We start from the raw sequence: 23967 nt of genomic DNA, 5'->3' as shown, positions 1-23967 counted from the left end.
TCGTTTATTGGCTTAACGGCTTTTTGATAGAACTAGCCTAGAGCTTTTTTGTGTGTTTCGCTTCCTCCTGAGGTTGTTCTCTCAAGGTAGGTGCTAGGCGACGTGTGTGGTGTTTAGTGGATAGGGCATCCATCCATTTCAGGCTCTACGGTGAATGTGTGTGAGCAGGAGCTACTGGCTGGTTCTCCTCAGAGAGGCCTTAAGTAGCACGGTTCGGTCCGGCTTACACTAGAACTAATGGTCTTATAGGGCCACTTTATTTAAACTATTTGGTTTGGCTTGAATCTGCTTGAATTTTTTTGTGGGTGTACTGTAACGAACGACCCTACGGTTAGATTACTTCCGCAAGGCTTAACTTGTTTCGTTTTATTCCCGATAATTTATTAGTTGTGATTTTTTGGGGTAGATTTTTCAACTGCTTTGCGATAATGGCAATATGAAATGGATAGACAAGGTATGTAAATGGACATGCACATCTTGTAAATAGTTGTCGATTTCTGCCATTGTTCTCATTTCATTTCTACAATCGGCTGTAGATTGGAATGAATCAACCGGGGGTTAGATGACTTGATTTTTATCTGTACATACTGCTATTGATGTCATTTTTATTCTGTACAATTCCATGGAGTACCTTTGGATGAGACGTTATAAATGGGCCATGAATCATTCTGCCTGTCCCTTTGTCTGCTGTTATTCTTCTACTTCCAGTAAGAGCACATGAGTCAGGCTTGGGCCACTCAGCCAGATGCAGTCATGTATGGAATCAGATCTAGAAGTGTGTGTGTGTGTGTGTGTGTGTGTGTGTGTGTGTGTGTGTGTGTGTGTGTGTGTGTGTGCGCGCGCATGTGCGTGTGTGTGAGAGAGAGAGAGAGAGAGAGAGAGAGAGAGAGAGAGAGAGAGAGAGAGAGAGAGAGAGAGAGAGAGAGAGAGAGAGAGAGAGAGAGAGAGAGAGTCTCTATTTGATTTATCGAATCTTGTCTCTGCTTTTTCGGGGTGTGATTGTGCCTGGTTTGGAGCTCATGGTAAGTGTCTCCTTTGTCTTGTTTGACTATGGAGTTTTAGATGCAGACTTGCCTGCTCTCACTGGAGCCCTGTATAGCTTCAACAGTTTGCAAGCTCATGTTCGGAATGACTTAAAACCATGTTATGTCATCAATATGGTAAAAAAAAAAAATCTGTCTCTTTCGCTCGTTGGATACCGTCAGCTGGCATGTGATCCAAGATTCCTTTTTTTCGTAATTGCTTGTGAAATGTGTTTTTTTTTGTACCGTTGCCCTGGTATGTTGGTCTGGGAGCTGTGAGCAGGCAGGAAAAAAGAGCGCAGTGAAAAACGTCTGTGCCATTACCTCGGGTGAACCCTCCGCTGAACTCGCTGCACTGCCCCAGTGACGGAGCCAGGAGACTCGAGTAGATTCAAAACAGAGGGGCACTGTTGAAAGCACAGAGCCTTCACTCTGCCATAACTCCTCTAATCATACCATTGAAACCCAGCCTCTCTCTCTCAGGGTAAGTAAAGGCAGGGGTATTTTTCTGTTTTCCTCATGGTGTGTGTGTGTGTGTTTGTGTCTCGGGCATGTCCGTCACTCTCCTGGCCTGTCAGATAGCTTATCAGACTGGTGTTGGCTGTTACATTGCATGGCGACAACAGTCTGTAGGCTGTCTGACATGTCGGGCTCTTTCATCTGACCAGCATCCTGTTTACTTGTCCTTTTTGTTGTTGTCATTGTTTTAGCGTTGATTCCCATTTTGGAGGTGTGTGTGTTTGGATGTTAGTTCATTTGGAGGTGTGTGTGTTTGGATGTTAGTTCATTTGGAGGTGTGTGTGTTTGGATGTTAGCTCCTGTATCACACCGTTTGGTAAACGTTTGAGACATAAATCTGTGCTATTTTGCTCTGTTTTAACTTTTTGTGTGGTTCTATTTGTAGTTCATTTTTTGAATGTCTGTTTGGTAAATGAAAATGTTATTGTATTTTGGGGGGGGGGGGTTACCCCTGTGTGTGTGTGTGTGTGTGTGTGTGTGTGTGTGTGTGTGTGTGTGTGAGTGTGTATGTGTATCCATCTTTACTTTAAGGTTTTCTCACCAGTATCATTGCCTTCCCGTTAAATGGGCCTGTCTGTGTGTTTCCGGGACTTGGCTCTGTCCTCCTTGAATTTCCAGAGAATCAAGAAAGCACACACCTTATTGCAACACATTCCATTGTGACACCCAGTCTTCGGTATGGTACACACAGTCCTCGGATAGATCCCCCTTCCCTTTTTATACTTCCCTCTTTTCTTTCACAGAACAGTTTTTCCACTATTGCTCAATAGTTGCGTTTTTCTGTCTAAGATTGCATTTTATTGGTGCAGCTCTGGTTGTGTGTTTTTGCTTGGGGGGGTTTGTTTTTGTAATTACACAAAAGCTGAAATCATGGCTTGACCAGTGGATGTTCTTACTGTGGTCATCCATTTTGCCCAGCCAAGATGACACTTACCTTTTTGAGAAATCACTTTTTTTTCCGGAATTGTGTGATGGGGAAACTTTTTTCCTGGTTATAAAAGCCAAATCCTTGGATAACATTGGAATGGTCCTGCTGGCTCGAGGAGTATGTTTTTCTTGGCAGTTTCAGAACGTCCTGTTCCATAAAGGGGCCCCCTTTTTGGTGTGTGTGTGTGTGTGTGTGTGTGTGTGTGTGTGTGTGTGTGTGTGTGTGTGTGTGTGTGTGCGTGCGTATGTGTGTGCGTGTTTATGTTTCTATGAGTAAGTGTCTTTGTGTCTGTGTAATGACACAATGAATGTGTCTGTCAATTTTTTAAATTCTTCTCAGTTGTGAATGTTACTGTTTTATCTGTTTTCTCTTGAAATAAAGTCACTCAAAAAAGTGGATTGGGTTTTGTTCATGATTTCTTAATCTTGTGATTAGCCGTGACCACAGAGCCCAGGCCTGACCCTGGTGTTCCACAGAGAGACTCACATGTCAGCCTGAGGGAGAGATGGGGAGGAGATCCACTCCTTCTCTCTCACATTTCATCATCTAATGTTTCACATTCAGATGCTTATCCAATTACAGAATCTCTCCCTCAACATTTACATCATATCAGTTTCAAATTGCAAATCAAGTCAGGGGTGCTAGTTTACACCCAATAGATGATTATGTTCAACAATAACTACAATACATGTGTCTCTGTAATACATTCTTGATGGATGCGCTCGGCTAGGGCATTCCTTACTATTACGTACATTGTACTTAACGGGCTTGAGATATTCTCAATGTCATTTTGAACAAATACAGTATCTTTGCTCGTGGAGAACGGAATGTTGTACACAAAGTAAAAAAAAAAAAAAAGAATTGTATCAGTGTAGTGAGTAGTTGTGTTTCCTGAGGCCACAGCTAGTGTGTGTGTGTGTGTGTGTGTGTGTGTGTGTGTGTGTGTGCGTCCCAGAGTGACGCAGGGCTCTGTGTGTGAGGAGGCCTGGTCCTAGAGCAGCCACGCCCAGCCACGGTGACTCCCCTTCAGGGTTTAGTAAGAAAACCAACATGCAAATCCTGCCTGTCCAAACAGGCTGGGGGACTGGTATTCAAATGATGAGGCTGCCGCAGCCGTCTTCTCTCTCTCTTCTCGAGTTCACCAGTGTGGAGTTCACCAGTGTGGAGTTCACCAGTGTGGAGTTCACCAGTGTGGTTTCACCAGTGTGGAGTTCACCAGTGTGGTTTCTGCGCATCTCATTTCATCTCCCCATGTGTGGAGTGTCTGGTAGCCTGCTGCTTTAATGGCTGTCTGAGTCACACAGACCCCCTCCTGTCTGAGTCACACAGACCCCCTCCAGTCTGAGTCACACAGACCCCCTCCTGTCTGAGTCACACAGACCCCCTCCTGTCTGAGTCACACAGACCCCCTCCTGTCTGAGTCACACAGACCCCCTCCTGTCTGAGTCACACAGACCCCCTCCTGTCTGAGTCACACAGACCCCCTCCTGTCTGAGTCACACAGACCCCCTCCTGTCTGAGTCACACAGACCCCCTCCTGTCTGAGTCACACAGACCCCCTCCTGTCTGAGTCACACAGACCCCCTCCTGTCTGAGTCACACAGACCCCCTCCTGTCTGAGTCACACAGACCCCCTCCAGTCTGAGTCACACAGACCCCCTCCTGTCTGAGTCACACAGACCCCCTCCTGTCTGAGTCACACAGACCCCCTCCTGTCTGAGTCACACAGACCCCCTCCAGTCTGAGTCACACAGACCCCCTCCTGTCTGAGTCACACAGACCCCCTCCTGTCTGAGTCACACAGACCCCCTCCTGTCTGAGTCACACAGACCCCCTCCAGGGGTTCCTCTCCTCCGTGTCCACACTAACCTCCCAGTCAAGCCGTCTGTCGCTGAAATATCACTGACACTTCATTTCACCGCCCAAACTGCCCACATGCGGCGCATCCAATTAACTCCACTCACACAGTCCGTTTCATTAAGTCATCCTGGTAAGGACGTTATTTCTGTTGTATTTGTGTGCATTTTTACAGTGCACCGTGGTAAGGTTGTATTTATGGTAACAGGAAATCCTGGACATGAGCAGATGGATGGGATGTGCCCAGGTTAGCGCCCTCCACTGGTGAGACGTTGTTTAATTTAATTTTGCCATTTAGCAGACGCTTTTATCCAAAGCGACTTACAATTACGAATTACAGGGACATTCCCCCTGGAGTAACTGAGGGCTAAGTGCCTTACCCAAGGGCACACTAGTAGTGGTGTGGCTTCAGGCGGGATTTGAACTCACAACCTTCCGATCCCAAGTCCAACTCACTATCCACTAGACCACCACTACCCCACGTTGTAATGTCTTGGATATCTTAGACAGGGAGTCACACATCTGAGTGGACCACGGGAGAACTGAACAACTTCCTCTCATTATCTGTCTCCCGCAAATCCCCTTGGTCACATCCTGACACACAGAACAGGAAGAGAAAATGCCTTAACTAAACAATTCAGACCAAAAAACAAAGAGCTTTGTGGTAAAGAGCAACAAGACAACAGCATGATCACTTTTGATCATGAGGCGCGGTGTGGCATCTGCCAAGGGGAAGTGGGAGAGGAGGGGACATCCCTATTCATCTGAGGAGGGGACATCCCTATTCATCTGAGTCTTGTGTCTCAGTCGACTGGTCTGCTGAAATGTTTGGTATCTGCTTCATGTGGTTGAACAGACGTCAGATGGCTTTCAGACGCTGAGAACTCCGATTGGGAGAACCAGTTCTCACTGATTTTGTCAGGCATTCAATAATAATAATAATAATAATAATAATAATAATAATAATACATTAGACTTATATAGCGCTTTTCTAGACACTCAAAGACGCTTTACAAACTGAAAAGATCGAGTAGTAATAATAAAAAGAAACAAAAGGTAAATAGAAGAAAGTATAGGGGCCTAATTAAGGTAGTGCTGGGGACACATGGGGAGGGGAGGGGAGGGGGAGAGGGTTAACTGGTGAAGGCGAGCTTGAAGAGGTGGGTTTTGAGGGCCTGTTTAAATGTTGGCAGGGTGTTGGCCTGTCTGATGTGGTTGGGGAGGGCGTTCCAGAGGGACGGGGCTGCGGCTGAAAAGGCCCCATCACCCCAGGTCTGGAGCTTGGTCCTGGTGGTCTTGAGGGTGGTTTGGTCGTCAGACCTGAGGCAACGGGAGGGGGTGTGGAGGGGGACGAGGTCGGCAAGGTAGTAGGGGGCCAGATTGTTGATGGCTTTGTAAGCGGTGAGTAGGATTTTGAATCGGATCCAACTAATTCAACTGCAATTTGCTACAATAAATGAAATTGACAATGTATGAGCCAGGTGATAAACGTTTTAACCTTGAATTAAATTCAACAGTTGAATGAAGATCCTGCAATAACAAATACATCTTCTCAGATGCCACTGCAAAGAATGATATACTAATAATACTGATTTGCATGTAAAAGTGAGAGATGAATTATGTGGCCAACATTATAATGTGGCCATTCGCAAAGAAATACATGTTTGTTGTTTTTATGCATTCAGGAATCTCTTAAGACTTTGATTCAACGCATTCTTCCTGTGCTTACTTTGTAAGTACGTCAGGTAGGCCTATATTTTAGCAAACATAGTTGAGCAACAGCTTCCGGCTCTTCTGCCCACACACTCCCAGCATGCCACACTGCCAACTGCCGGTGCTAGGTGACAATTCCAGGATGCAAAGGAGGACAGACACACCCTGGTAATCACCTGGCACAACCTGTCCTACGCAGGTGGTTTAAGCCTACCTGTACTCAACTGTACTGTACTCCAGTCCAATTCACCATATCACTTAACCTCAGCAACCCTCTTTGGGTGGATGTAAAGGAATAAATACATCTAAAATAAAAATAGATGATTCGTTATTGTTCGTGTCCTTTGGAGAAGAAGAATGTTTTTTATTTATTAAGTAAACAATTAGGCCTATGTGTTTTCTTGTCTTTGAATACATATTGGAAATTCCCTTTTGCAGTCATTTGCCTGAAAAGTCCCTATTCTAACATATTCATGTGGTTTCATGTTGTGAGGAAGAGAGAAAGAAGTAAATCCTCAATAGACTCATCAGTGACTGACAGACTTGGCTTGTTACCATCTGCTGTCATCTACAGTATGTACAACATATTCACACACACACACACACACACACACACACACACACACACACACACACACTTTGATCTGAGAGCACAGGTGTCACAATGTCAACCATCTGAGGAATGCCTGAGAGCTGGCAGTCTTCTGCTCTTCCTCAGCTGCTCATCTCTGTCCCCAGGCACCAGGTTGAAATAAGGTGTTGGTGAACGCATGCTCCCTTTCATGACTCATCACAGGCGTGAGGATGATGCTGTCTGTGTGAAGCACACTGCACATCTGCCCAGAGGAACTGTACCAAAGGTACTACAGGTGACTTTGTACATACTTATGCGCAAGTCCAAAAAGCAAGGCACCTGAATCTGGTAAATAGGTAAACACATGCATATGCTATCTTTTGGCACAAGTTTTACAGATTCCTGTAAAAAGGCAGCGGTGCTGGTGTGCTGCCCATCATACCTTACATTTTTTACATTACATTTTTGCCATTTAGCAGACGCCTTATTCCAAAGCGACTTACAATCAATACATTTGACTAAGCAAGTGAATCATCAATCCACCAGTCGTAGCGGGAAGAGTAATCTAGCTCAGGCCCGGGGCCATTGATAGAAGGAAAAACCTTCTATAACCTTCTTCTAAACATAACCTAACCTTTTTTTCATTTTTTATATTTAGACACTGAAGAAACAGAGAAACAGTACAAGGGGGGCAAATAGACGTCATAGGGGACACAGTAAAGGGGAAAGCGGGTGTCTCAGGAGACGCAGTGCTGGGGGGCAGTAGATGTCTCAGGAGGAGCAGTTAAGGTGTAACCTGAAGAGATGGGTAGTGACTCTGCAGTAAATAGAGGTGATATAACATTGAAGGTAATTGAAAAAGACCCATCACATTAGTTCATAGAGTGTCTGAGGAACGTGTCGGTGAAATTCCCTCTCGTTATAAGTATTCCTTTGATTTTGCTGCCATCTTTTGTCAATAAAGGGCAACTTTTTTTTGCATGAACGGCTCCCCACCTCCAAATCGAAAATATATGAATTGTAATGAATCAATTCGTTACACAGAGATCATACAGTAATGAAACCAAAAAAACAAGTTGACCAATAAAGTGTGACATGGCAGCAGGCATCATTATTATCTTACGAATGACAGTTTGGTAAGACAAGTGTTGAAAGTGAATAACTTATATGTGAGGGGAGGGGGGGGGTTATCAAATCGCCACACAAAGTAGGTTGAAATAAAAGCATGATGATAAAAATCACCATGAAGAAATGAAACGCGAAGCCCACAGAAGGAGAGTCAACCGTGAAGGGACGTGCGTAGTGCGCCTGCGCCACATGGACAGTCAGAGTGCGTAGTGCGCCTGCGCCACAGGGACAGTCAGAGTGCGTAGTGCGCCTGCGCCGCAGAGGAGCAGCTCGGTGACGTTCTCCCCTCTGGAATGTGCTCAGGTCGGTAGTGGCGCTGTTCTGCTGCTGCGCATGCGCATGCGTCTCCTGTAGCCGGTGATGGCGGCGGTGTGTGTGTTTCCATGAGGCGGGAGAGAGACGGTTCTATCTGACTGTGTTGAGTTGAGACAGACCGAGGCATGGCGGGGGTATCTGGGGTGTTCGACATCGACCTGGACCAGCCGGACGACAACGTGTCTGACGACGAGCTCGAAGATGCAGATGGGGTGAGTGGTTAGCCTGCTAGCCTTTAGCTTACCTCCTGTACGGTGCCTGGTGTTAGCATGTAGCCAGCTAGCTTTTAGCTAGGCTACCTCCTATACGGTACCTGGTGTTAGCATGTAGCTACCTCCTGTACGGTACCTGGTGTTAGCATGTAGCCTGCTAGCCCGTAGCTTACCCCCTGTACGGTGCCTGGTGTTAGCATGTAGCCAGCTAGCCCTTAGCTTACCTCCTACACGGTGCCTGGTGTTAGCATGTAGCCAGCTAGCCCTTAGCTTACCTCCTACACGGTGCCTGGTGTTAGCATGTAGCCTGCTAGCCCGTAGCTTACCTCCTGTACGGTGCCTGGTGTTAGCATGTAGCCAGCTAGCCCTTAGCTTACCTCCTATACGGTACCTGCTGTTAGCTGTTAGCATGCAGCCACCCTGGAGCAGCGAGGCCCAGGTCTATCAGGTCTGTGCTGCTAGCGGAGTAGCGAGGCGGTGTGATGGACAGACTCTGAGCTGACTGACTCCCATGGGGACACTAAGGCTCGCTAATGAGCTGGTTGAGCTCTGGTGATTTATTGTCCCAACGGTAAATAACATGAAAGTAAACTAGCCGGTCCAACCGTCTAGGTGTCAGAACCGTCTGGGTGTCAGAACCGTCTGGGTGTCAGAACCATCTGGGTGTCAGAACCATCCATCTGGGTGTCAGAACCGTCTGGGTGTCAGAACCATCTGGGTGTCAGAACCGTCTGGGTGTCAGAACCATCTGGGTGTCAGAACCGTCTAGGTGTCAGCTCGTAGTCATGGTGCACTTAGCTGTAGGGCTGCAACTAACGATTATTTTGGTAGTCGACTAATCTGTCGGTTGTTTTTCGGTTAGTCGTGTGGCTTTTCGCTAGAGATGCTCCGATCTGATCGGCGCCGATCGATATCGGCCGATATGCCCTTGATCGGTTTTGATCGGAGTTCTCAAAACGGCCGATCAAACACGGCCGATCAGTTTACATAGAGAAATGGCGTCGCCAGTCTGGCAATATTACACAGTGTCGGAAAGAGACAACAAATATGCAGTTTGTAATGTCTGCTCAAAAGAAATACCTCGCGGAGGAACGCATGCAAGGTCTTTCAATACCACGAATATCATACGTCATTTGAAGGCTTGTCACACCAAGGAATTTAACGAGTTTGATAAATTGGCGAGAGCTAAGGCCAGAGAGAAAGAGACGTCGAAAGAACGTTCGACGCCACTCACTCAGCTAACTGTTACAGAGACATTGAAACGACAGCAACCATACGGCAACGACAACAAGAAACGAAAGGAAATAAATGCGAAAGTAATGGAATTCATATGCCTTGATCAGCAGCCCCTGTCTGTTGTGGAAGATGCCGGGTTCAAACGCCTTGTTTCCTGCCTGGATCCACGCTATACGCTGCCGGGGCGAAAATATTCCACTGATGTTTGCCTGCCGGAATTATATCAAACTGTCTACACGTACATCGGGAGCCTAGTGAAGGACAACATGACTTGAAACTGACTGACTTTAAACAGTATTTTATATTTGGCTATAGCCTGTTTATGTTGCAGTTTAGTTTGGGTATGTTTATTGTTCCTCAGGAAAGCTACAGTATAAGCTCCAAGTTCTCTAAGAGCCCCTGGTTCCTCTCATTCGAGTGGAATGTTGCACATTTGATGTGACAGTGTACATTTTATTTATTATGATTTTTATTTTCACATTTTATTTGTTTTTCCTGAAGTAAGCTACAGGTGGTTGTGAATTCAATAAAACAGATGGTTGTCAATTCATGATACTTTCTCATCTCCTAATTTCATTTGAATACTTAATATACAATGTCAATGGTGTTAAGAATAATTAAAAACATAAATAATGCTACACAATAAATAGAATGCTTCAATTGCCATTTTCGACGCTGTGATCGGTGATCGGTGATATCGGATCGGCAGATCACTGATTCCAGTGATCGGTGATCAGTGATCGGCACGAAAAACCCTGATCGGAGCATCTCTACTTTTCGCTGCGCGTAAATGGCGACGCAGAAGCATAAATCCTGCTTAACTAGCTATCTAACCTAACGCCAAGCTACAGCTGCTCACAGAGCTAGTTGATTGGCTAGCTAGCATTGCTGGCTAGACTACAGACAGCTCACGTTAGTAGGCTACGCTTGGCGCTGTTTATCTTACAGACAGCTCGCTGGTGGACTCAACATAATTGAAATAGCATTCACTTATCAAGCATCATTCATGATCATCCACCATGACTACTTGGTATTTTAATAGTGACCACCCCTCACTTCATTTCATCTCGCGTTCTCCTGGCTTCAACATGGAAAACCCCTGCTACGTAACGTTACATACAAGCGCCTCTGTCTGTCACAGGCGTGCCACAGGGCAAATACATTAATAGCACAAACGCTCATAGCATGTACAGCCCTGTCCATGAGACGTTGTTTTCCAACATGTAACAGTAAAGCTAACATAAACATTACGACCCTAACAATATAACGTTAGCCAGTTGGCTAACAACGTTAGCTAAAACTTACCCAGCGGATTCTTGCATGGCCCCCGCAAAAAATCAAAAATAAACGATTAGTCGACACTAAAATTCCACGTCGACGAGTTTTTAAGATCGGCGTCGTCGATTATGTCGACTAATCGTTGCAGCCCTACTTAGCTGGCTCTCAGCTCGCTGTTGAGTGTTGAGTGTGTGTCTTGTTAGCCGGAGAATGAAATTAACTCAGTTTTACTGAAGTTGTGGCAAACCACAAAACAGAAGCACTTCTTTAAGTCTTTTTTTGGTGTGTGTGTGGCTGGGGGGGGGGGGGCAGCTTTCAGATAGATAGATGGCGATGCATACTAGGGATGCACCGAAATGAAAATTATTGGCCGAGGCCGAAGCCGAATTTAAGGAAACACTTGGCCGAATACCGAATACCGAATGTGTATCGGCAGTTTTTAATTTTATCATTGCATAAACTAAATACATTTTGCTTTTTATTCATGCTTCTCAAAGAAAGAAATTGAGATTGAAAAAAAAGAACTTTTATATATAACTTATATATAAATTATAACTAATTATCGTGGGATTTAATCTCTACTGCTTTCCAGGGTTCAAGTTAATGATATTCATGATTTGTCTCTACATAGGCTTCAGAAAGTATTTAGACCCCTTCACTTTTTTCACATTTTTGAATAGATGTGCCATCAATCCACACACAGTACCCCATAATCTAAGTAAAAACGTTTTTTAATGTTTGCAAATGTATTAAAATGTAAATACAGAAATACCTCATGTACATAAGTATTCAGACCCTTTGTCACTCTTAAAATTAGGTCAAATGCTAAATGTCTTCAACAAGTCATTCAACAAGTTGAATTGAGTCCACCTGAGTGTAAGGATAATAGTTCATGTTATTTCAGAATGAATATCTTTTGTTTTTATAGTCTCTGGTTTGCATAGAAACCACCGCATGATACAGCTGCATGTCATAAACTCGTGTAGAACAGCTGGGAGTCTGAATATGTTTTCAACAAGGCAACAACTCTGCTTCTTCCGCTACGACTGCTAAGCTAACTAGCTAGATGAGTGTAAGGTTGCGTTCGTAAAGTCGCTTTGAGAGCGCTGGAGCGCACACTGGGCCGACGTCATAGAGAAACCGAGTCATTTGATTGGACGAGAGGCATTCCACGAGTGCTGACCGGATTTCCTGAGTGAATTTACGAACGCAGCCAGTTTTGAAAGCGCGTCGCCGCGCGCCTGTTGAGAGTTATATTTAATTGTATTGCGTCATCAAAACACGGCCACTATTCGGTGGTAAACATTCGGTGTTTTCACACATTCGGCCGAATACCGAATGTGCTTTATTTTGCGATATTCGGCCGAATACATTCGGTGGCCGAATGTTCGGTGCATCCCTAATGCATACTAGGTTCATCATGCAGATAGATGATAGATAGATAGATGCATACTAGGTCAGTGTTTCCTCTATATGCATTTATTGGTGGCGGGCCGCCACGAAAGAATTTCCTCCGCCACCAAATGATTCAGACAGTCCACTTTGATTCAGGCTGCGCAGAAAGGCAGCGAGTTATTATGACCGGAGAACTGAAAAAAAGCATGTGTCCCTGAACGCTCCGCCAATCACTGTGAGTAAACTGACTCTGAGAATGTCCTCACGTCACATTTTACCGTAATACCCTATATGTTGGTTGAAGTGCAACATCTCAGCTTTCAGGGACAGTTGGATTTTTTCCGATAGCACAAACCGTTTAGAAATTACGGTAATTACAATGTCGGGTGCGGATTTGTGCCGGTGGCGGTACATTCGGCGCAGAAGTGGTATCTATACCAGATAAATAATAACCATTTGCTTACGTAATTTTTCGTTTGTTTACGTAGTCTGAAACTACAGATGGTAAGCTTTCAAATGATGCGTCATACATTGAAATCGGAAAAAAAAATCAAGACGACACGAGTATTTGAATGTTTGTTTGTATCATGTTTTGCTCAAGAATGGTGACTGCTAAAAACCCTGCTAGCGGCTAACGTTTCGTTCTAAAACGAAAGTATTGTAACGTCCCCACTTGGACAGTGGTTGAAATAATGACAGATAGCTTCTCTCATGTAATCTGTGCGTTTAATTGTAAACTATCTCATACACAACTTTCTTAGTTCACCCGAGCTCTCTCTCCCAACGGTCTCAATAACACACACAGCATGAACTCAAGCATTAATGAACATTAATGAACAGGGTTGTTCTATCTAATTTATTATGTTTGTGTTATGCTAATTAATGTAGATCCACACAGGTATACAAACTGAGATCCGTTTACTGTCAAGTGCCATTCATTCTGACAACACACACACACAGTCGTAAAGCTCTAACGCACGTACAGAACGTGACGTCGTAAAGTGCAACAAAGTGCTGCAATGACATACTGTCGTACATAACAATATTGGTATTTGATCACCTTCTATATAAAAATCACCTGCTCGGCTTTAATGACTTAACCGCTATTTAAGAAATTATATTTGTTTTCGCGTGCACGCGTTTTATTTTTTTTCGTGCGCGCGAAAGACGACCTCCCCGCCACTAATGTGAAAAATCCTGGAGGAAACACTGTAGGTTCATCATGCAGATTCAGATAGATGATAGATAGATAGATGCATACTAGGTTCATCATGCAGATAGATGATAGATAGATAGATGCATACTAGGTTCATCATGCAGATTCAGTAAGTGTACTTTCGCTTGACTGCTTGAAGTGTGTGTGGAATGTATGGATAAGGTAATGCCAGCCTCCAAGTTGATTTCAGAAATAGAACTTATTCAGAAGGGACTTCATAGGTTCTTGTTATTTGCTTGACTCATACAGTACACTTTTACTGTGTTAAAAGGCAGGCAGCAAAGTAACAGGAAGTGTGGTGTATCAATGATTATTGCTTACTGAACGAATACAAATCAGCCAGTGCCAGTGGGCAGACAGTCTGAATCATCATGCCGTTTTCTGCTTTGCTACTGGATCTGATTAAGTTGTCTGATCAGCTGTAGCTAATTGGTTTGGCACTGTTAATAATAATAATAATAACTTTAATTGATATAGCGCCTTTCACAAACCCAAGGACGCTGTACAAGGGGATGAAAACGGACAGACAAAACAGAAAACAAACAAAGCAAAAACTAAAACAATGACTAGGGACCAAATGCCTTGGAGAACAAATGGGTTTTGAGGGCTAGTTTGAAGGAGTCCAGGGTGGGGGGGGGGGGTGTTATTTATTATTATATTGCAATTAGGGGTGTAACGGATCACGGAAATTCCGTGATCCGTTCGGATCGCCCTCCACGGTTCGGAACGCATGTGTACTAGGGGTGCAACGGTTCTCGGTTTTTTTACGGACGGTACGGTTTGCGTTCCACGGCTCAATTCACTAGTGAACCGTGACGGTTTTCGGTTTTCGTTTTCGTTTCCGTTTTTTTTTTTTTTTTTTTTTTTTTACCTTTATTTTACCAGGAAGTCACATTGAGATTAAAACCTCTTTTACAAGAGAGACCTGGCCAAGACAGGGTCAAAATAGTAGCTTAAAAAAACAGTTCAGATAACAAGACAGGACATAAGACAGTGGCAACAATACAATAGACAAACAATGGTAGGGGTATTTACAAGGTGATTAAAACATTGAGAAGTCTAACCAAAGCAGGTACAGCGAGCGGTGACCACATCCTTTAATCTACGCTTTAAGATACTTATGGAAATAAGGGCCTCTAATTTAAAAGTAGTCTGTAGGTCATTCCAAGACCAAGGGCCATAATAAGACAAGCTTGCCCTTCCAACATTGTTCATGATAAGTGGCACCTTGTATTCTAGCCATCTACGAGACCTGAGACCCGAGCCACTCGGTATAGGGATGAACTTCAGGCCCAGATAATTCGGTAAGAAGCCAGAGATGATTTTAAACACAAGAGTGTACCAGTGTTGGAGCCTTCTGACAGAAAGAGATGGCCATCCAACCAGACTATACAGTGTACAGTGATGGGTCCTGAAGGCACTATTGGTGATGTATCTTAGAACCGAATGATACAGGGGGTCTAGCTTGGATAAAGTGGACAGAGAAGCAAACCTATATACTGTATCACCATAATCCAATTGTGAAAGGAAAAGGGCGGAGACAAGACGTTTTCTGGAAGCCAAGGAAAAGCAAGATGTAAATCTATACAGGAAGCCCACTGTACGCTTAAGCTTTATGGCGAGAAGATCAATTTGGCCGCGTTCGTAAATTAGCTCTGAGAGCGCCGGAGCGTCCACGTGAATGCCTCGAACGCGGCCTTTGGTCAGAGGTCGAGTTGGTCTGGAACGTTTGTTTCTGAACCGAACCGTACCGAAAACCGTGACCCAAAATACCGAACCGTACCGAACCGTGGGCCAACTGAACCGTTGCACCCCTAATGTGTACCGCGGATCAATTGCAAAATGTTAACAAGTAATAATATTACTTAATATCTTACTTAATATCTCTTGTAAATCACAATGTAGAGTTGCCATGAAAAGATAGACGCGACAGTTGCGGGCTTTGTTTCACTCTAAAGCGCAATGATAGGTTGATAATGCGAAAGAAAAAGAATCCGTTGTTTGCTCGCTACACGTGAAGCTGGGAATCCACAACAACAAGGCTGCGTTCGTAAATCCGCTCTGGAATCTGATCAGCGTTCAAGGAACGCCTCTTGTCCAATCAAATTACTTGGTCCCTTTATGACGTCGGACCCAGTGTGCGCTCCGGCGCTCTCAAAGCAAATTTACGAACACGGCCCAAGTGGTATCATGTTACGTTGTTCGGCGGAGAAGAACTCAATGCCTCCCTCGTCATTTAAATCCCATGTATGGGAGCACTTTGGCTTCTCTGTCAACTATGACGGGAGGCACGAAAAAGGTAGCTCGACAACTTCTGATAATGTAGGCATTTTTTTCATACCATGTTCAAAATAAGGGTTCACTTTATTATTTAGTTAAAAGTGGCATAAAACATGTTTATTCATCTGCTTTAAAGAGCCCAGTGATTCACTGCTGCAACCAGGCGCCTCCTCCCTCTCTCCTATCATTTAAATTGAGTGTATTTCAGTATAATTATGTAATGTTTGAGTGTAGAATATGTTATATATATATATTATATATATATATGTATATGTATGTATGTATATATATATTACCAGTTTTGACATCTTGAATGTTGTTGGTTTTTGTCACATAGTAAAAGTGGTGTTTTTACAGAATTCAAGGAAAAAGCAGTTTTTATAAAAACAAAAATGTTTTGTGTTGATCCGAAAAATTATCCGATCCGTGACTAAAAAACCGTGACACGATACGATCCGTGAGTTAGGTGATCCGTTACACCCCTAATTGCAATGCATCCTGAATGACAGTGGTTCTTGCATGATGGTGGGTCTGTTGCTCACTGGGTGTATGGGATCAGTCTCTATTAAGAGTATTTATTCATTTATTTATGTATTCATCTTTCACCAGGCCCAGATTGGCGAATACATGGAGCAGTGCACTGGATTTGAATTGTAAGTAATTGAGTATTTGAGAGTGTTTGTTGGTTCAGTTTGGGACGCACTCTGACATAACACTCATTCTGTCCCTCCAAAGTCTTTGTGAATTATTGGTACACGGTGTGCTACAACAAGTGGGCAAAGTTGAACCCATGGAAGAATGTCATTAGCTGTCTTGAGTCATAACTGTCTTGTTTTTGTTTTTCAGTAACATGGATGATTGTGAGAAGTTTGAAATCTCTGAGGACAGTGTCAACAAAGGAACTGAGCAGATGGGGCCGGAATGCTTTGAGCTGCTCAGAGTTTTAGGGAAAGGAGGCTATGGAAAGGTGAGGCACTCTCCATGAAGCATCCCCACATTCACTACCAAGTAAGAAGAGAAATAAATAAATCATGAATCCATTGAAATTAATCTTTTGTCTTCTCCCCGTCATTGTCAGGTGTTTCAAGTTCGGAAGGTATCAGGTGCTACTTCGGGGAAGATATTCGCCATGAAGGTTTTAAAGAAGGTAGTTGTGGTTTCATACCTATACTCGTGTCTAGTAGTGTGTTCCAGAGGAACAGTACAAGGTGCATTCAGGCACTCAGAAATTAGGCCCAGTAATCTTGGCCCAGTAACCCACCTCTGTTTCCCAGAGACGAGAGCTTTGGTAATGGCTCTGTTTGTTTATAGTTTTTTTACGAGCCTGTATTTACTGTAGATACCATGCGGGAGCTCTGTATTCCTGTTCTACCTCCATGCCTGATGAAAAAGGCATTTGACCAGCTTGCAGTGATCCAGTGTTTCCTCCAGGAATTTTTACATTGGTGGCGGATAGCGCTATCCGCGCGCGCATGAAACGCGCACGCGCATGAAACGCGCACGCGCGCTCAAAACAACGACCTAATTTCAACCAAAACTAGAGGTAGGATGGCAAAAAAAAAAAAATTATATATATATAAACTTGTGATACCGGTTTCTAGGGGTGTAACGATACATCGATTCATTGCAGGGCTTAAAGTACTCCGGCACAGTGCCGGATTTCCGGCGCGGGAGAATAAAAATAAAAAATTCAAAACTGTAATTGCGGCATTGCGCCGACGTGGTGGCGGGGGCGCTGTTTCCCAAATAACTTAGCTTTCGTGTTTGCTAGCGAAACAGCTGATAGTTGATGTTGACTGCTCAAGGAGAATACATATTTGAAAGTACAGAATGCCTGAGAGCCTTATATTGCATTATATTACATAATATTTTGAATGGCCATCTGGTGCCTGAATATTGTTTTTTCCTTTACATATATAATGACATTTCCACCATAAATTGATGGCGAAAGGGCACAAATGGGTGCATATCAATTCACCAGAATGCAAGAAATTAAGTGTTTGATGCTCGTTTAAGGACCCCCAGACAGCCCTGCTTCATGGGTCCCCCCCGATGTCAAACACCACTGGTACCACCTCCGCCTCATTTTGAGCCAGGAAAAACCCTGAGTAGTGACGGGAAGCCTTATGGGACGTGGTGCCAAGAAGGAGAAAAGTGATAGTGGCTTAATAAGTAATCAGTTTGTTCTTTTAACTCTTTGACTGCCAGCCATGTTCAGAGCGGAGAGCTCCACACTGCCAGACTTTTGGGGCATTTTCGCTGAACTTTGAAGACCCACCAAATATTGACTTTTCGGACTACATAAACATTGAACATATCTACCAAAACTTTAGACTCTCTTCTTTCATCAGAAAAAGAAAGTTTGTTTCTAGCCTCTTTGAGTGTTTAGAAATCGGCCGTAGAACATAGGGTGGTTTCAGCAAAAACACCTGATTTTGACCAATAAACAGAGAAAACGAGCTTTTTCTGCAGAACTTTTTGTTTTTTGTTTTTTTCTGCACTTTTCTGTATCGTCCGACTCTGAACTGTTTGAAGAGTCGCGCGATGGCCGCGATGCTCCGCGCCGCAATGCTCCGCGCCGTGTTTGGCACATACCCTGATCCGTTTCGCCATTACTACAACCCACAGCAAGCCACTTCCTTCTCCAGGCTTTTATCGAACTACTGCCCCCATCTGGGACCGAAATACATTACACCCAAGTCTGAAATTCACTCGCTAGGTGTAGAACATGTCAATAACGCGATCCCCGCGGAAAAAAATGTTTTTCCCCAAAGACGCCATTTGGCGTCTTTGGCAGTCAACGTTACTATTCTATAAGACGCCAATTGGCGTCTTTGGCAGTCAATGAGTTAAAGACATGTATATATTTTATTCTGTATTGTTATAGTGATAGTGGCTTAATAAGTGATGCAATCAGTTTGGCCTTTTAAAGACATCTATTTGTTTTTTTTAATTATTAAGTATAAAACAGTATTATGAATGAATGAATGAATGGTCTTTATTGTCATTACAGTTTTTCCCAATTGCTAAAACACAAAAGCCAATTCTCTAAACCAAATGACCAGTTCTCTAAACACATTTAATAAAACTAGCTCCCATTTGCCAAAACCATAAACACATTTCACATGAAGACACAATTCACAAAACACAATCCTCCTTTTCTCATAAATCTAAACACATTTTGTCTTGCTAAAACACAAGTTGCAAAAAACTCTGCTCAAAATGTCAAATTCTCAAATTAAAGCTCATGTGATGCAAAATGCTTGCCACAGTCAGCAAAATGTTAACACAATGAACACACCTGGCTTCATTCATTAAACATAACGACTCAAAATTCAAGACACTTGTTGCAAATGATTGTTGTGTGTGTGTGTGTGTGTGGTATAGTTCCATAAATAAATAAAAAAACATCACACCCTGAACATTGTTTTCAGTGAGTATTGTTGTGTGTAATGGATCCTCTGTAGTGTTTGCATTGAGTTGTGATACAGTACAGTATTGTACATGTTACGGTACATGTGGGAATACGGTAACATTTTTCAAACCTTTATTTACGTAAAACTCGATAGGACAACAGTGCAACAACTTCGCGGCTGAACTTTAGTAAAATTTCGGACATCATATGCCATTTAAAGGGGGAAAATAGATATCTAAAAATGCATGACTATCATGCAAAATCAGCCTTACTGTAATGTAAAATATGTAATGTTAGATATAACGTTAGACAGGGAGCGCAGATTTATTTTTATGCATGACTATCATACATGTGGGAAAACTAGGGTTAGGGTTAGGTGCTAGGGTTACAGTAAGGTTAGGGTTAGGATTAGGGGTAGGGTTTGAGTTTTGAAGAGAGAAGGTGTGGTTTTGCTTATGTAGCTTTAGAAAAGTGTGTTGTGTTTAGAGTTTTGGGAAAATGGAGGAAAGTTTTGTGAAATGTGTTTTAGCAATTGAGAAAAACTGTAATACAGTACAGGTACCATACAACGAAATTTAGGAGGGGGGGCTCCCCTGGTGCTTGGAAAAAGACTAAAAACACGAGGGCCAAGGGTAAAATAAAAAAGGGAAAAGAGCTGGTTTACATAAATAAAGGCTAAGTACACTATCTACTATACTACTATACTATACAATAAAACACTGCGCTGTATGCTATGCTATAAATATCCTAACTTTTCCTATATCTGAACCTTATGTACACAAGGGTTGTCATATTGCACATAGTATTGTTGCACATTCATTTAAAGTATTAATGCATTTTAACATTGAGACATATATTTTGTATTGACTATAAAATAGTATTAATGCATTTAAACATTGAGACAAGAAGCTGTCTTCTGTACCCGCTCTCCCAATATCTCAAACTGTGACCCCCCTCCCCAAGAAAAAGTTTCAGGCACAGGATTTTTCCCCACTTTAAGCCCTGTCATTGACTAACGATCTGATTACATCGACGCAATGTAAAAACATCGATCTATATCGTCATCTTAAAGATACACCTTTATTTTGAAATGGTACATTCTGCGTGACTGTCACCATTTCCGTGCAGCGCGCGACTAGCAGACGTTTACACTCTCTGCTCGGTTGGGAAAACTCAACATGTTGACTGACGCTGGCTGCGTTCGTCAAACACGCTCTGGAAATCTGATCAGCACTCGCGGAACGCCTCTTGTCCAATCAAATGACTTGACGTTGAACCCAGTGTTGCGCTCCGGCGCTCTCAGAGCGAGTTGACGAACGCAGCCCACATGTTACTGACGCTGTCAGCCAGTCAAACGCGGACTCCCAAACCCCACCTCTCCTCTCCTCTCTGCTCTGAGCTGTCCTTCCAAACCCACGTTGCGCTAGCCTGCCTAGCTTAGTTAGCTAACTTTAGCTACAATAACTTTGCGAATAAAACAAACAACAAGCACCGTGTATTCCTCACAGCCCACCACAGGGACACACATCTACCTCCACGTCCACTGGGCTGCTACAGGCCAACTAGCCGCACAGACACACATATTCACAACACTGCATGCTAACAGAAGTTAAGCTAAAGCAGCTAACGTGTGTTTTTTGGGTGGGCATGGTAGGGTCGGGGAGGGGATACAACTTATACACACAAACAGACACACACACACGCACACAACATGATATCGCGTCATATCGATCATATCGTCATATCGATCTTGAATCGAATCGAAATCGTATCGTGACTGACATTGTGATATCGTCAAACATTGTATCGTCATACAAACAAATCGATATAATATCGTATCGTGATGAAGCTGGTGATGGCGGTTTCCATCCATCAGCTCTGAAGGTTTACGTTACTCACGGATCCAATGTCCTTCCAAACGAGCAGTCTTGGCTCCGTCTCAAACACAACAGGAAAAGTATGTCCAACTTGGCGAAAGTTTCCCAGTGTTTCCAACTTGCGCGAGTTCTTCAATTTGCGACAGTTTTTCAGCAGGGATGGTTGAGTCTGTAGCCCTTGTGTCACGTCGTCAACTGAATGTTTAATGTCATTAATCTGATTTTGGATCAGCGGTTAGAGAGAGATGGGCGTGGATTTAGGTGCACTTATAGTCAACATCCATTATAGCGCTGATCTAGGACCAGATATATTTTAATCAGCAAAAATGTTCAGAGGTGGATATTTGTATTTTTTAATTTTTTTTGTGGACTGAATCAATTTGTGGCGGAGGAAATTCATTCGTGGCGGCCCGCCACCAATAAATGCATATAGAGGAAACACTGAGTGATCACTACCAAAATGAAACATCAGGGTTTTCGCCACTCTTTCCTACACTGTGTTGGAAGCCAATATGCTTTAACAGACATGCTGGTGTTTAGCATGGTTGATTGAACCTGCTTTGTCAGAGCCCAGCGATGTATACTTATGAGTGTGACTGAGGCTTTGCTGCCATGCATAGCCACTTATGAGAGTGCCCTTTGCCACTAGGCCCAGCTTAGCCTAACTGAAACAGATATAGTATTGTTCCCAATGGCTGAAATAGTTTGAAATGTTTTAGATTCCTTTGCCCAAACAAGATTTGTACATGTCATTGACCAGAGGGCAACAATAACAGCATTAATGACCTGGAGTTTCTCTTTGGACTGGGAGAGAATGAAGAAACGAGAATGCAAATCATTCTAATCTAAACCAGATGTTAATGAGCGTTTCCTAAACTACGTTTACAATGTCTTGAGACGCCTTGAGAGCAATTCTAACCTAGTGTCTGTTGTTGCATACCGTGCACCTCAGATTAGGTATAAATAGGTACACTATATGGACAAAAGTATTGGGACACCCGAACATCACACCCATATGTGCTTGCTGAACTTCTCATTCCAAAACCATGGGCATTAATATGGAGTTGGTCCCACCTTTGCTGCTATAACAGCTTCCACTCTTCTGGGAAGACTTTCTACTAGATTTTAGAATATGGTTGTGGGGATTTGGTCCCATTCAGCCACAAGAGCATTATTGATGTGTTGGATGGGGTTGAGGTCAGAGCCCTGTGCGCAGGCCAGTCAAGTTCTCCCAGACCAAACTCGGCAAACCATGTCATTATGGACGTCACTTTGTGTATGGGGGCATTGTCATGCTGAAACTGGAAAGGGCCTTCACCAAACTGTTGCCACAAAGTTGGAAGCATACAATTCTCTAGAATTCTGTATGCTGTAGCATTAAGACTTCCCTTCACTGGAACTAAGGGGGCTAGCCCAGGGGTTCCCAAAGTGGGGGTCGCGAGATGACTTCCAGAAAGTATTAACCCTAATTTTTCAATTATCAGAATGTGTGAAATACAGTTTAAAAACAATTAAAATACCGTATTTTGACCATTTAAGAAATACTTTTTATATCTAGCCCAAACCATGAAAACAGCCCCAGACGATAATTGTGTCCCAATACTTTTGTCCATATAGTGTACTTGTGGTGGTGATAAATTTGCATGCTTACTACCCATGCCTTGTTCCCTCCAGGCCATGATTGTGCGTAACGCGAAGGACACCGCCCACACCAAGGCCGAGAGGAACATCCTGGAGGAGGTGAAGCACCCGTTCATCGTGGACCTCATCTACGCCTTCCAGACTGGAGGGAAGCTGTACCTCATCCTGGAGTACCTCAGCGGTGAGTGGGACATACAGCCTGGCATCACCCACTCATTATTAATTGCAGCCTGAATCCATAAATATGGTAATTCTGTCATATTTGTTCATCTTTAAAGGGGCCATCTGGGATTGGTACACCAATAGTAAGGATACAGTGCCCTCCACAATTATCGTAAAGATGTGTAAACAAGGGTTAAACCTTTTGGTGAATTAGCTTAATGTCACACTGAAAAAAAACAGAAACATCAACTGAATTAATTGAACATCAATTGGACATCAATTGAACATCAATTGAAGTAAATTTATTCAGAGAGAAAATAAAATCTGTCCAAGAACTAACAAAACCATGTGTTATTTCTTCTTCTAACAAAACCATCAGTGTTATTTCTTCTTCTTCTTTTCTCAGAATAAATTTACTTTAATTAAAGATCTGATGTTTCTCTGTTTTTTCCAGTGTGACATTAAGCTAATTCACCAAAAGGTGATTTAAAAAAAGCCCTTTTTACTCATCTTTACCATGGTAAAGTAATTGTGGGGGGCACTGTACCACTCACCGGCCACTTCATTAGGTACACCTTTTCAACGGCTCGTCAACGCAAATATCTAACCAGCCAATCACGTGGCAGCAACTCTATACATGTAGACATGGTCAAGACGATCTGCTGAAATTCAAACCAAGCATCGAAATGGGGGAAGAAAGGTGATTTAAGTGACTTTGAACGTGGCGTGGTTGTTGGTGCCAGACGGGCTGGTTTGAGTATTTCAGAAAGTGCTGATCTACTGGGATTTTCCCGTGCAGCCATCTCTAGGGTTTACAGAAAATGGTCAGAAAAGGAGAGAATTTCCAGTGAGCTGCAGTTCTCTGTGTGAAAATGCCTTGTTGATGGCTGAGATCAGAGGAGAATGGCCAGACTGGTTCGTTACAATCAAGCTATGCAGAAGAGCATCTGAACCAACAACACGTCCAACCTCCAAGCAGATGGGCTCCAGCAGCAGAAGACCCACCAGGCCACTCCTGTCAGATAAGAACAGGAAACTGAGGCTACACATTCCATGGGCCCACTGAAATACTGGTCTTACATGCAGGCCAGATGTCAGACAGTTTTGAGGTCAAGTCCGGAGTTCGACAGGGATGTCTACTGTCGCCCTTCCTGTTTCTTCTCGTTATCGACTGGATAATGAAGACCACCACAGCAGGA

At 43.4% G+C, this 23967-nt stretch overlaps 2 protein-coding genes across 3 annotated transcripts in view; both read left to right on the top strand.

Moving 5' to 3' along the window:
* Positions 1-668, top strand: part of LOC308174604 (vacuole membrane protein 1-like) — a 70426-nt gene extending 69758 nt beyond the window's left edge. Inside the window, exon 12 of the mRNA XM_080549705.1 lies at positions 1-668. This exon is cut by the window's left edge and continues 373 nt beyond it. The gene's annotated coding sequence lies outside the window, so the exon portion shown is untranslated.
* Positions 669-8139: 7471 nt separating this feature from the next.
* Positions 8140-23967, top strand: part of rps6kb1a (ribosomal protein S6 kinase b, polypeptide 1a) — a 32336-nt gene continuing 16508 nt past the window's right edge. For both annotated transcript variants that reach the window (XM_080549375.1, XM_080549374.1), the window contains exons 1-5: positions 8140-8268; positions 16283-16326; positions 16520-16640; positions 16752-16820; positions 22640-22787. In XM_080549375.1, the coding sequence (XP_080405501.1) occupies positions 8182-8268; positions 16283-16326; positions 16520-16640; positions 16752-16820; positions 22640-22787 (469 nt within the window). In that variant the 5' untranslated portion in view covers positions 8140-8181. The remainder of the gene's footprint in view (positions 8269-16282; positions 16327-16519; positions 16641-16751; positions 16821-22639; positions 22788-23967) is intronic.

The sequence above is a fragment of the Nansenia antarctica genome (genome assembly GCF_963989245.1).
Source record: "Nansenia antarctica genome assembly, chromosome: 20".
NCBI lineage: Eukaryota > Metazoa > Chordata > Actinopteri > Argentiniformes > Microstomatidae > Nansenia > Nansenia antarctica.
This window is presented reverse-complemented; position numbering and strand designations above follow the sequence as displayed.